Source organism: Antechinus flavipes, chromosome 2 (assembly GCF_016432865.1).
Source record: "Antechinus flavipes isolate AdamAnt ecotype Samford, QLD, Australia chromosome 2, AdamAnt_v2, whole genome shotgun sequence".
Lineage (NCBI taxonomy): Eukaryota > Metazoa > Chordata > Mammalia > Dasyuromorphia > Dasyuridae > Antechinus > Antechinus flavipes.
Window position 1 is genome coordinate 153,686,165 of NC_067399.1, and position 15,018 is coordinate 153,701,182.

Here is a 15,018-nt window from a genome sequence, read left to right on the forward strand (position 1 = left end):
ATTAGGAGACCATGTAGGATTCATGTGTACTGTCTTCTTCCTTCTCCAAAGCACAGGATGTACCAAGAAATTGTAATTCTCTAGAAGATCCAGTGCCCAAACTCTCAAAATCAGGTAGCGTTTAATTTAGAGTTACTTGCAAAGCAACTTTCAAAGCCGATGCTTCTCAGGAACTCTCCTGTATGATCTTTGACCGTGTTAAACTGTATTTGAAGAAGCTGATGATACAATAAATAAAGCACTGTGCCTGGAATCAGGAAGACCTGAGTTCAGTTTTGGCCTCAGATGCTATCTCTGTGACAAGTCACCTAATTTCTATTTGCTTCAGTATTCTCATCTGTAAAATGGGGATAGCTATGTTGTGCCACAGTTCTCTTTTATATCCTGACGCAGTTTCCCTAAATTGTCCAGCCTTGGTTTCCCTGAATTATGACCTTATTGTTCTGGTCAATACTGTAACTACTCCTCCCTCTTAATCATCAGAATATTTGATAAGGATAAAAGATCTTATATTTTAGAATATCAGAATGCCTCTCCCCATCCCAAGCTATTAGAATATCAGATCCCATCTTATCAAGATGCCTCTCCCCATATCTAGGGTGCCTCCCCCCATTATGTCATCCCCATCTCCCATGGCTCTCCTCACCCTGTCAGAACCAGATTGTTAGTCCTGTGTTCCCACTCTCAGCACCCTGAGTCCACCCCCTGCCTCTGTCTACCCACTGTGTCTGAGCCACATGTATATATATCATTGAGAACTCACATTGGTTGCTGGATTCTTGGAGACAATAGTCTCATTCAGCCCTGGGACCAAACCATGGATCCCTTTGGTCCCAGTAATTCTCTTCCTTTCAAATAAAATATTAAATACTCTCTAATCTCTATCTTGCATTACAATTATAGCCTCTACCTCCCAGGATTATTGTGAAGATAAAATGAGATAATTGTAAATCCTTTTTCACAGTGTTTGGCATATAGTAAATACTATAAAAATGTTAGCTATTATTATTTATTATTATTATATCCTACCTTAGACCCTTACTGTGTGACCCTGGGCAAGTAACTTCACATCTGTTTGCCTCAGTTTCCTCAATTACAAATTGAATAATAACACTTCCCAGAGTTTTGTGAAGATCAAATGAAATCATATTTGTAAAAAGAAAGAAAGAAAAAGTAAAAGTAAAAAAAAACACACAAAACAGAATGGTGCCTACAGATGCTACATAAATGCTTATTTTTGACTCTCTTTTTTGTTGTTGATACTAATTGTTCTTACAAGGGAAAAGTGAGGACAGAGATAGGGACAAATACTTTTAGTAAGTAAAGGTATCAATTAAACTTTAAGGAAAGAAAAGATATTGAGCAAGAGGGAGTATTCCCTCTTTAATGACCTTTAATTCTCAGGAAGGAAGATATCTTTCTTCCCTAGTCAATACAAATTCCAAAGTTTTAGTGCTGACAATTATAAGGTTCATCTTATTAAATTATTGTTTTGTCTTTGTTTAAAAGATACTATCCAATAAATGAATAAAGACTGCAGTAGGCTGTTCACATAATATAAAGAAGCAGAAAAAAAATCTAAATAGACAAGATGATATAGTAATACCTATCAAATACTAAAAAATGGAGAAAGACTTCTAGCAGACTGAATAGATCATATATGTAGGTCTTATGGGAGCACATGGTTAAGAATTGGGAAGGATGAGAAGACATGGATGGATTGTAACTGGCATGGATACAGAGAACATTTATAGAGGATGTCATCACTAGTTCATTAAAGACACAAAGAAAGGGGGAAATACCCCATAGTATATCCCTCTTTGGGATTGTAGATACTTGCGTGATGACATCATATATATGGTGGGGCAGATGAGAATGGGTATCAAGAGCTTCTCAAAAGGTTCTATATTCCCCAGATCAATTTGTTCATTATCAAAAATCCACATGTATAGCTTATCACTTGAGTATGGGGTTCTGTCTCTGTTCCCAAAACAAACTGATTTAGCAAAGTGTCATTCTGATTTCTTCATAACATTTAAAAATATAAGTTTTATTGATTATCTTTTGTTTTTGTTGTTTTTATATGACAGTGACTTCTGGAAATCTTCCCCACCCTACCCCAAGCAAAAAGATCCTCTCTAATGAGTGTGTCTGATAAAGTATACAACATTCTACTGAAATAGTCCTGTCTGTTTTCTGAAAAGGAGAAAATATATTCCATTATCTGTTCTCCAGAATAACTACTATCTTTCAGTTATTCAGGGTTCAAATTAATTTTTATTCTGTTTTCATTTACATTGTTTTAGTTATCTATATCATTTCATAATTAAATTTATTTCATTCTACATCTGCCCATATGTCCTCCCATGTTTCTCTAAATTCCTCATATTTGTAATTTTTCCTAAATAATAATAATGTACCACAGTTTATTTAGCCATTCACCAGTTGATGGATGCCAATTTTATTTAGTTCTTCCAATGAAGCACATTCTATTAATAATTTTATGTATTAGACCTTTAGTCTTTCCCCTCATAAATCATTTTACTTTCCTGAGTCTAAAGGTTTTTGTTTGCAAAATAGAGATATTCACACATAACATACCTTATAGTGCTATTGTGCAGATCATATGAAACAATATATTAATGTATTTAGTGAATCAAAAGTTCAGTATGTCAACAACAATTCAGCTAAGCTCTATTGGCTAACTTCCTGCTCAATTAATTTCAAAGAATTTGGCCATTCTCATACCTGCCTCTAAAGACAGGCTTTATTTTCATAATCTGTGGAGTTTAGTTTGTGTGCCAGTATCTCAGGAATATTAAGAGTTGTTGAAAATTATCTTTTGACATTGATTTATATATTTGTTTCACCAACTGGATTTTAGCATTGCCAAGTGTAAGTAGTCCTTAAGTAGCATTCAAAAATAACTCTCTCTAAAATTGGCCTGGAAATGCCCTGAAATATGGAACAATAGACTTTAGGATATATCACTCAGGCAAGGTGGATTTCCCCTGGCAGAAAGCTCAAAGCTTGAAGCACTATAATAGATACACTCATTTGGTGAAGAGTCCATTATAGTAAGTACATGGCAGCTTTGTGAATGAAACATAAACCAATCCATAAAAAGACTGATTAGTGTTATTAAATAACAACTTGTTTCCATGTGTAAGCAAGAGAAAAAAAAAGTTGGAGTGTGGAAAGTAAGACTGAAGGGGGTAAATACAACCTTTGACATCTTTGCTGGTGATTCAGGAGACAGAGTCAATATGTCATAATAATGAGGGAACTCTCCAAACCACCCCAGATACCATTAAATAGTGACTTTAAACAAATTCTAGAGTGGCAAAACACACAAAAAGGAGTGGAACAATTTTCCAGACCAGACAATTTAGGAGTTCGGCAGGAAAGATCTGTTGTAGTAGGGTGAAAGAGAAAACAGTCCAGTGCCAGCCATGAACAAGTTTCAGAAAACTAGGAGCAAGCCTTGGAGTGACTGGATCATCATCAGCAGTATAAGTTTCTATGCCTCTCAGCCCACATACAATAAAGGGATAGGACAATAGATCAATGGGTAATTTACAAGGTTAGTTTGCTGACACCAGGGGCAGTACTCTGTTGTACTTTTTATCCTTGGATCTGGGTTGCAGAACTAACTGTTAAGTCCCAGTGTGAGGAGAAACACTAGCAGAATAGAGTTTGTATCCACAGGTGAGCAGGGACCCTGGTGACAGTATCAAGGCCGAAAAGAGTTCTTATGGTCATTCATGAACCAATGCACAGTACAGGAGGAGTAAATATTTCTCCTTTATCATTCCACAATGGAAGAGCCAAAAACTTACAAGTTCTCAGAATTATTTCTGAAAACAGCTGCACAGAAACCCTGAAGCTTGGAATGGTGCTCCCTCAAATTGGGAAGCAGAGCCCCATTTTACTATAGAGTTAAAAGTCAAGAAATAGACTGGAAAATGAGCAAATAACAGGAGAAAATTCTGATCACAGAAAGTTACTATAGTGACAAGGAAGATCAAAACACATATTCAGAAGTCAAAATTCCTGTATCAAAAGCCTCCAAGAAATATATGAATTAATCTAAGGCAATGGACGAGTTCAAAAAATAATTTTAAAAATTAAGAGAGGTAGGAGGAAATTTGAAAAGAGAAATGAGATTGATGCAAGGAAATCATCAAAAAAAAAAGTAATCAGTTTGGTAAAGAATCATCAAAAAACACTGAAGACAATAATACTTTAAAAAACAGACTAGACTAAATGCTAAAGGATGTTTAAAAATCAAATGAAAACAAAAATGCTTTGAAAAGTTGAATTAGCCAAATGGAAAAAGACATTAAAAAATCACTGAAGATCTTCATAAAGATAGAAGTGGCCAAATGGAAAAGAAGACATAAAAGCTCACTGAAGTAAAATAATTTCTTAAAAGTTTGAATTGGGCCTTGAGTTCATATCCAGATTCAGACACTTAATACTTCCTATCTGTGTGACCCTGGGCAAGTTACTTACCCCAATTGCCTCAGCAAAAAAAAAAGTTTACATTGGCAAATGGAAGCTAATGATTCATATGAGATCTCAAATGAGATTATTTGTGAGCTATCAAGAAACAATAAAACAAAATGAAAAAATGAAAAAAAAATAAGAAAAGGTGAAATATCTCATTTGAAAAACAAATGGCCAGGCAAACTGATCCAGGAGTGATCATTTAATAATTATTGGACTATCTGAAAATTATGATTTAAAAAAAAAGACTCTAGATATCATCTTTTTTAGGAAATCATCAAGTAAAACTAATCTTATATTCTAGTACCAGAAGGTAAAATAGAAATTTAAAGAATTCACCAATCACTTCCTGAAAGAGATTTTCAAATGAAAACTCCCAGAAATATTACAGCTGCAGAAAAACTGTGAAGCTTGGAGTGGTGCCCCCTCAACTTGTAGAGCAGAGCCCCACTTTAGCATGGAGTTAAAAATCAAAAAGTAAGTAGGCTAGAAAATGATTAAATAGCAGGAAAAATTCCAGACCTCTCAGGTCAAGGGGAAAATACAAGCAGCCAAAAAGAAACAACTGAAGTACTGTGAAATCACTTTCAGAATAACATAAAATTTAGCAGTTTCTATATTAAAGATGATGTGAGCTTGGAATATAATATTCAAGAGGACAAAAGACCTACAATTACAACCAAGAATCATCTACCCAGCAAAACTAAATATATTCTTTCAAGGTCAGGGGGAGTGGAAGGCAGAATGGATATTCAATGAAATAAAGGACTTTCAAGCATTTCTGATGAAAAGATCAGAGCTGAGGACATGGCTCTCTTCAACAATGTGATGATTCAAACCAGTTCCAATTGCTCAGTGATGAAGAAAGATACACCTAGAGAGAATCCTGTGGGAGTTGAGTGTGGACCACAACATAGCATTTTCACGCTTTCTGTTGATGTTTGCTTGCATTTTGTTTTCCTTCTCAGGTTTTTTTTTTCTTTCTAGATCCAATTTTTCTTGTGCAGCAAGATAACTTTATAAATATGTATACACATAGTGGATTTAACATATATTTTAATATATTTAACATGTATTGGACTACCTCCCATCTAGGGGAGGGGGATGGGAAGGAGGGAAAATCTTGGACCAGAAAGTTTTGCAAGGATCAATGTTGAAAAATTACCCAGGCATATGTTTTGTAAATAAAAAGCTTTAATTTAAAAAAAAAGAAAAGATCAGAGCTGAATAGAAAATTTGACCTTTAAATACAAGATGCAAAAAAAGCATAAAAAGGTAAACAGGAAAGAGAAATTATAAGGGATTGGTTAAGGTTAAATTGTTTATATTCCTATATGGGAAAATGATATTTATAATTCCTAAAACTTCTCTATTTTTAAGGTAATTAGAAAGTGAATACATAGAAGAGATGTGAGTTGAATGTGATGGTATGATTATCTAGAAAATAAAAGGAATGAGAAAGAAGAATGAACTGGGAGAAGGGGAAAGAGAGGTAGAATGGGATAAATTATCTGAAACAAAAGAAGACTGAAAAATTTTACAGTGAGAGGAAAATTGGAGGAGCGGAGAGAAGGGTAAATGAATCTTACTTTTACTGTAACTGGCTCAAAGAGAGAATAATATATATACCTGATTTGGTGTAGAAATCCTCCTTACCATTCAGGAAATTTAGGAGGAGAAGGGGAAGTGGGGGTTATGGTGGTACAGCCAATGAGGTAGGGCAGTTTGAGGAAAGTAAAAGTTGGAAGCAAAATATATTTGAGAAAAGGATAAAAGGAGAGAAGGAGAGAGAGGGAGATCCACAGAGAGACAGAGAGAGACATATAATTGGTAATCATTACTGTTAAAAATTTTTTTTCAGTGAGTTTTTCTGATGATGATGATGAATACTTCATCTCTTGGGACAACTTAAGTGATACAGAGGATGGAGCACCAGCCTTGAAATCAGGAGGACCTGAGTTCAAATCTAGCTTCAGACACTTAACACTTCCTAGCTGTGTGACCCTGGGCAAGTCACTTAATCCCAATTGCCTCAGGGGAAAAAAAAAAACTTCATTTCTCAAACATATAGAAAACTATGTTAAATTTAATTGAGGAAAAAAGTTGAGGAAAAGCAATTCCTTAACTGATAAATGGTCAAAGAATATAAACAGGTAATTTTCAGACGAAACAATCAAAACTATAGTCATATAAAAATGCTCTAAATCACTATGGATGAAAGAAATGCAAATTGGAAGAATTCTGAGTCACTGAGTCATTAGATTGGCTAATATGCCAGAAAAGGAAAATGATAAATGTTGGAGGGATGAGGGAAAATTAAAATACTCATGTACTATTGTTGAAGTTGTATAATGATTTGACCATTCTGGAGATCAGTTTGGAGGTATGTCCAAATGGCTATAAACCTTTTGACCAAGCAATACCTCTATTGCATCTGGATCCCAAAGAGATTAAAAAGCAAAAAGGAAAAGGACCCATGCATACAAAAATATTTATAGCAGCTCTTTTAATATTGTCAAAGAATTGGACATCAAGAGGATGTCCATCAATTGGGAAATAGCTGAACAAGTTGTAAATGACTGTGATGGAACACTTTTGTGCTTTAAGAAATGACGAGCAGGATGCTCTCAGAAAAACATGAAAAAACTTGTATAAACTCATGCAAAGAGAAATGAGTAGAACCAGGATTCTGGTTTGTACACAATTGTATACAATAACAACAATGTTGAACGATAATCTACTATGAGTAGCTTAGTTCTTCTCAGGATTACAACGATCCACTACAATTCTGTAGAATATATAATGAAATGCTATCTAGCTCCAGAGGAAGAAGTGATAGAGCTTGAATACATTTCAAAATTTTTTTGGCACTTTATTTTTCTTGATTTTTTTGTTGGTATTTTCCTTCACTAGCATGGAAATGTGTTTTTCATGACTACCACATGTATAATCTATGTCAAATCGCTTGCTTCCCAATGGGGAAGGGAAAGAAAAAAATTTGGAACTCACAATTTGAAAAGATTGTTTCTACATGTGATTGGGAAAAATAAAATGTTAAATAAAATTAAAAAAAAATACAACACCCCAGAAAGAGGAATATGGGGAATTAATGTGGTCACATCATAGTATCTTCATCTTTTTTTTTTTTTTTTTTCCTTTTTCATTTTCCCTTTTTTGATCTGGTTTTCTTTGTGCATCATGACAAGTATGGAATTATGTTCGAATTGCACATGTTTAACCTTTATTGTATTACTTGCTGCTAGGGGAAGAGGTGGGGGGGGGGAGGAAGAAAAATTTGAAACACAAGATTTTACAAGGGTGAATGTCAACTATTTTTGCATGTATTTTGAAAATAAAAGACTATTTTAAAAATAAATGAAAAATTTGGCTTGTGAGGGGAAAGGAAATGGTGATTCATTCTCCATATTCCATCAAATTATATTACTCTTAAGAAATAATAATTTAAATGACTTCTTAGTTATTGCTTTTCTTTTGAAAGATGGGTGAATATCAAATGATTTTTGGAAGAGATGTTGAGGATAAAAATCAGATGTACTTTTGATTTGCTAGCAAGCTGAGATTCCAGATGTGCTACCCTCTCTACTGCAATAATATTCATTAGGTATTTTGATCCTAAAGTTTCATGCAGGAATTTTATATCAACGAAAAATATTAACAACGAATGTTCAGGAGACTACTCTCTCCTTTTTTAATCAGTCACATTGGCTGTCATTTCAATCCAGTAGCCAAGAGTGTTCATTAGGATTTTTGGGACATCTTGTATACTCGCATTTACATAGTGCATTAAGATCTATAAAGTGATTTCCTCACAAAGACCCTGTGAAATAAGTATCAAGTTAAATCAAATGAAGTCAACAAGTATTTATTAAGCTCTTATTATAAACCAAGCACTGTGCTAAATTCTGGGAATACAAATAAGTCAAAAACATAGTCTTTGCTCTAAAGAAGCTTACATATTAATTCGAGGAAAACCCATAAAAAAGAACTGAAAAGCAGAGTGTCAGGTGGGATGGAGGTGAATTTTCAAGATGAAAAGGCTGCTGCAGCACGGAGGAAGAAAAGCTGAACAGAAGCCAGGGCCAGGATCTCTATTTTGCAGATAGAAATCAGGCTATAAATCTCCATTTAGATGGAACTTTAGGGGTTATTCAGTTAGTTAAATAGTCTCGTTTTTGTTTGTTTGTTTGTTTGTTTTTTAGATGAGGAAACCCAGGTGAGCAGAGTTCCACTTCTCAGGGCTGTCTACGCTGAGCTGCATAGGATCACACAAAGCTCGTGTCAAACTGTGGGTCTGCCACCTCCCATCTCCTGACTGCAGGACTTGCTCTTTTGCACCTCGCAGCCATCCCCACCCCACCTGTGATTAATGACCTGTCAATGACAATTACAAACAATCCCGCGATTTCGTGGAAGCCTTCATGGGACCACGAAGAGAAGATAAAGCTTGGCATCTGGGGACCCAGGAATGCAATGTTGCGTCCTATTATCTGCGTATATACCCTGTTTCTCCCCATTAGACTTCAAGCTTCATGAGGGGCATCATCTTATTTAAATTTTATTATTTTGTCCTTGTCTTAGTACAGAGTTCTCTATCAAAGTAGTCCCTTAATGAAGGTTTGGCGAACAGACTAAATCGCTAATCACAAGGTATGTAGCCCCCTGCTCTTGCCAGGTTCCGGCGACTCCTTAACTTGCATACTCCTAACCCCTCCCATATCGGGGCACACCCCCCAAATGCAGTATTCCAGTTTACAGCTTTGACCCACCAGGGGGCGAAAGGGAGCGAGTTGCGGACTGCACCGGTCTCTGCTTTCTTCTGGGAAATATAGTTTCTATCTCTTCTGACTCTGAGACCGAAGTGGGAAGATGGACTACAAATCCCGAAATGCCTTGTGATCTGACCCAAGATTTTGCCCTCCTTCACTCCTCCCTCTTCCCCCACCTCCGCGGTGGAGAAACTCTAGAGGCGCGTTCTCTAGCCAGTGGTTGGCAGTTCCATTAGGCTTGCACTTCGTCCTCCGCCTCCGTTACTTCCTTATTCTCCATCCCGAATCCGAAAAGCGTAAAGGCCACAGATATGGATAACGCTGGCAAGGAACGGGAGGCTGTTCAGCTGATGGCGGAGGCCGAGAAACGCGTTAAGTCCTCCCACTCATTCTTGAGAGGGTTGTTTGGGTGAGTGCCAGTCCTGCAGGGTAGCTTCTTCTTCCTCCCTCCCCGCCCCCTACTGTGCTCTTCCCGGGGCTCAGCTACCATCCACCCCCGCTCTTCCCGCTTCCCCTCTGGCCTCGGAGTGGGCCCGGCGCCCCGCTTGGGCGGTGGCGAGAAACCTGGACCCTAACCTCCACCTTCCCACAGGACTCAGCTGGAGATTGGGCGGTGGAATGGCGAGCTTCCTGCCCCCCCTTAGCTCTCCTATTGCCCCCGGGGAGAAAACTGCAGGCCTCGCGGGAGGCTACCAGATTTCCAATCCTGGGCCTCCTGGGGCCCGTCACCTCTGCAGGGTGGATGAGGACAAATAAGTCGTCCACCCCCTCATCCGTCATCCTGTCCACTAACGCATCTACCCACCCTCCCATCCATCTCTCCATCCTCCCTAGCCTCCCGTGGATCTAGCATTTACTAATTGTGGAGCGGTGTTAAGATGCCCTAGCCCCTGTTCAGGACTCACGCCCCATGACCCCCGCCCCTCAAGCGCAGAAGCATACAGACAAGCAACAGATTGTCTTTTCCCCACCTGCCGTATGCTAACCGCAGAACACCTTTGCCTGTATTTGTTTCTTGGCTGATTGGGAGCTCTCTCTGGTGGATGCTAATTTAGGGACCATCTTGACTTTTGTTTTAAAATTTAAAAGTCATTAAATCGCCGTTTGGGAACTCAGATTAAAAACGAATTAATGTCTTCCTGTGTCTGTGGACAATGGTAGGATTTTTTACTAATGTAATAAATATAGTATGAATATGATGCAGAGCTTTAGCTGTTGTTAATCCTTTGGCTCTGGCTTGTGGCCATATTATCACTAGAGATTTAGGCAGGAAGAATGGATGAATTCCTTCTGGGTTTTTCTGATTCTGCCAGCATCTTGGGCCCTATAACAATTCTTTCTGGATTTTAGTCATTTGCTTAGTGCTTTGTTGCTACAGAGTTACTGCATAACACAGCATTCTAAGGCACTCGACTTTGATGAATTGAATAAATTGCTTAAATAAGTTAAATTTCTTTTCTCCAAAGACTTGTAATAATAGCAAGCCCTTAAAAACCAGGATCAGAAATTCAGCTACTTTTTAAAATTATTTGGTGGGAAATTTAATTTGGCTAGAAGAATAACAATATGTGCTGTTTCCTGAATTCAACTGCTTTTGAATTTATGAATGATTCAGCTATTTAAGGTTAAAAAAAAGATGAAATTTCCTCACTCTTGTTAAAAGGGAAAACTCATTTCTGTTTAATGAAGAAGCAATGATCTCAGTGTTTTTTAATTCTAGCAAACTTTTTAAAAATTCTACTTCCTGTAAAGATATATTTTATTGTACTCTATTGTTACACAGTTTTCTTTCTGTAGTTTTAGTCTGGAATCTTAGTAAAGAAAAATGCATGTAACAGGTTCATTTTTTGTTGAGGCAATTTTTTATTTTCTTTAATTAGGTCATTCTAAATTAATAGTCATAGAATTTCAATGAATGAAAAGGGACCTAGGAGAGAGTGCTTTTGGAAGAAACCAAATTGACTTAGACTCTGCTCTTGCCTTTGGGAGTTTACCCATTGCTAGTAGATTTATCATTTACTGTCATTTTTTCCCTCTTTAGTTAACATTACGTATTCTTCATTACTTTTGACACAGAATTTGAAATTCTCATGACTATCTTCTAGGATTTTCTTTTTAATAATTATTGATATTTAGCCGGCTCTAATAGTATACTTAAAAAGCAGCCTACTGTAATAAAAGTAGCATTAGAATAGAACTAGAAGAACTTTAAGACAGTTTGTTCCTCTAAAAAATGAAGATAATACTTTGATTATTTAGCAAGTAAGCCTTACGGTGTTTGTGATATTATATACAATGTATATAAATGTATATTTGTATATAATATGCATACAAATATTTTATAACTGTAGAGTATCTTGTGATCTAGAATTACTTTTATGATATGCCATTAGACCTTTTTTTTCTTACCCCCCGGTTAATTTTATTTAATGTAATAAAATTTATTCAAAAGAAATATTAAGATCATTTTCAATTTCAAATATCACCCAATGTAGGAGAAATCATTTTTATGATATATCAAATCTATATATCTAATTTTAAAAAACATAAGAATTCTTTTCAAGAAAAGTGTTATTATTAAGAATTTTTAAAGAATTTCTTTTCTCAATACACTTTCTCCCCTCCCCCCTTCCCCCCCCCCAAAAAAGAGCTAGGCTAACTCTTGAGTGACATATAAATCATTGTCCTGAAAGGACATTTGGAAATACATTTGTTTTGTTTTTTCCTACCTTTCTCAAAATATCCTTCCCAAAATAGAGGGATTGTTTTTGTTTTAAAGTAAGATTAGGTTCACATTTTTTATTTTTATCGAATTCTGTTGATCCTATTTAATTCACATATTTAGAAGATCACAGATCTCATGAGGGAAAAAAAAAAAAAAACCAATAACAATTATAAATCTTCCTAAAGTTTCCTCTTTCAGTAAACATTAGGATCATATATCTAGTTGAGAAAACTCCCAAGAGTTCCTAGAGTCTGATCCCATTACTTCAGGACTCTTAAGATAGCTATTTTACAGATAAAGTAAATGAAGGCTAGAGAGATTAGAATGACTTTCCTGAGATCACCTAATTAAGTGAACATGCAGTATTTTGGATTGGATCACTAATTTTCTGTCATAAGTCTTTAAGATGACATTAATGTGGAAACTTGGAAGGAAATTCGGGAACTCCAAAAGAGTGGGCTAATTCTAAAAAGATAAAATTAAATTGGAATGCAAAATATTATACTTTTGCAATTGAGTATTTTTAACACAAATAGAGATTTGAGGAATATAAGTTGATAGCAGTTCATGTGAGAAATACTTTAGATGTTTTTATAGACTATATAATCTCAGTTTAAGTCAGCAGAATCAGTTGGCTTCCAAAAAACCCTAATGCAACCTTAGTCAGTATAAACAAAAATATGCTGCCCATAACTACGAAAGTGTCCTACTATATTCTCCACAGAGACCACTTCTGGAGCACCATGTTTGCTTCTAGGATTTACTTTTTGAGGGACATTAACAAGCTGGATCAAAGGTAGAACATAATCATTTATAGAGTAAGGGGCTCATTTTTCATGAGGAATGGTTCTGAGTATTTTTCTTGTGTGCAATAAGTAGTTACCAAATTTTTTTGAGTTCAGTTGCTGAATTTGAATAATTAGAATAAGTTGAATATTTGATTTGAAAAACTGAAGATTTGAAGGAGAACACAAGCTTGATAACTGACTTCTGTTGAATTATCTGAAGATTTATAGAGGCAGTCATTCTGTGTAGGTCCAAAAGGCAGAAGTCTAACTAATCTTGATTTAAGTTGACTCCTTAGCATAGAATTCAAGATTTTCTACACCTGATCCCTTCCTGCTTCTTTACACTTTGTTAGTACTGCTTACTGCACAAGTGATATGCTTCAGCTGAACTAGACAACTTGCTGTTATTTGTAGTCCAATGATTGTTATTTGTTTATGCATTTACTTATGAAAAAATTTTTGCTTCTCTCAATCTATTCCATTTGCTGCTAGCCATACTTCAAAATGCAACTTAGGTGATACCTATTCCTTGAAATCATCTCTGAAGCCCTTCCTCTTATTTCACCTCCAGAAATGTTCATTCTCTTCTTCATCCTTGCTTATTAGTTTCTACCTCTTTAATCATATCTTATTTAATTTATTATATATTTTATATCCTTTGGTCACTCATACCTAGTTCCTGCTAGATTTTTAGCGTAATAAAGGTCAATAACAGTGCCATAATTCTCTATTTTCTTTACTGTGTAGGTAGGACTGGGCTTTGTAATAAGCACTAAATAAAAACTGATGAATAGTTTTAAGGTATCATTCATAATTTTGTAAAGTCTGCTATGTGACTACTAGCCTACCACTACCTAAAGATCATTGGTGAGAGCATTGTTTCCTTTGATGTAGATTGCAAACCACTTGAGTTACTTAGTTTTATGAGATGCTATGAGCTTGCCTACCTCACTGTCCTTAATTGAACACTTTGTTCAATTGAACACATTGTGGTCAGCTTTCTAGAAGTAAATGTATCCTAGGTGACAGATACATCCTTCATTACTGGACCTGTTCTTGGAACTGATACTCAAACTAAGTCAGATCTATCAAATCTACAGCCAGATTTTTCACCCCATCATCCCATATTATGAGGAATATGAGTAAGACATAGTACAAAATATTAATATTATATTATGATAGATTTACTTTAATTACTTAGAAGGATCTAATTGATATGTGTAATCACATCAAAGATACAGATTTTAAATCATCCCTGCATGCCTTTTTTGTTTTGTTACTCTTATCTGTGAGTCTTTCCATTAACACTTTCACAGAGGGTTCTTCCAATGTTCTGGAACTTTGTTCTAAATCTCTTGGCATTATGTGGATATCACTGGAACATGTGAGTTGTCCATTGATATCTCCCACTTACTACCTGCCTGACAAGCCTTTTTAAGTATTAAATCTCTCTGATGACATTTTTTATGCTGGTTCTCTTTTTAATACACAGGGAATTATATTATTCAATTATTTCAGTTATATAATAGCTACTAAAATATGGACACTGAGTAAAGTTAATTCAGGAATTTTAATAACTCTTTAATGGATCATGCATTATGAAGATAGAAAATATAGTATTTTGAGTTTCTTTAAATTAAGAATGTAATAGTCACTACATGGTAATGACAAAATGAAAATTCCAGTGTGACAGAATTTTTTTCATTTGTTTTTGTTTTAAGCCTCTGAAAAATGCTGGTTATTTGACCCTGGGAATGTTGCTTAAATTTTCAGAGCTCCTTCGTGCTGTATAAGACTAGTAATGCAGAGAATGTGCTACTCTGAATTAGTAAAGGAAGTTTCATCTATTGGTAGTTCAATGTCTTCATTAAATCACCTATCCTATTCAATTAAGTTAAACAAGGTATAACAGAATTGTCTGGTTTGTGTCCTAGAATCATTTTTTTTTTTTATGATTAGACATTTTTTAAGCACTTACTATGTGCCAGACACATTGCTACACCTTGGCACATAACACCAAAAGTCAAAGAAAGACAATAAAAGCCTTACTTCCAAAGCATTTACATTCTATTGGGGTATACAAGTACAGGTATATACGTATATAAGTACAGGTTCTTTCAAAAGTTTTTTAATAACTTTAGTAGCTTCAAGAAGCTTTAAGAGAATAAAACTACACAAAGACTTGATTTTTTTTTTTTTTTTCTGTTTA

The 15,018-nt window shown here is 35.5% G+C and overlaps 1 protein-coding gene across 2 annotated transcripts in view; it reads left to right on the top strand.

Moving 5' to 3' along the window:
• The first annotated feature begins 9,453 nt into the window (after positions 1-9,453).
• Positions 9,454-15,018, top strand: part of NAPB (NSF attachment protein beta) — a 55,832-nt gene continuing 50,267 nt past the window's right edge. The window contains exon 1 of one of the 2 annotated variants that reach the window (XM_051975836.1): positions 9,454-9,705. In XM_051975836.1, coding sequence (XP_051831796.1) covers positions 9,608-9,705 — 98 coding nt within the window. In that variant the 5' untranslated portion in view covers positions 9,454-9,607. The remainder of the gene's footprint in view (positions 9,706-15,018) is intronic. The other variant, XM_051975835.1, reaches the window with a different exon arrangement.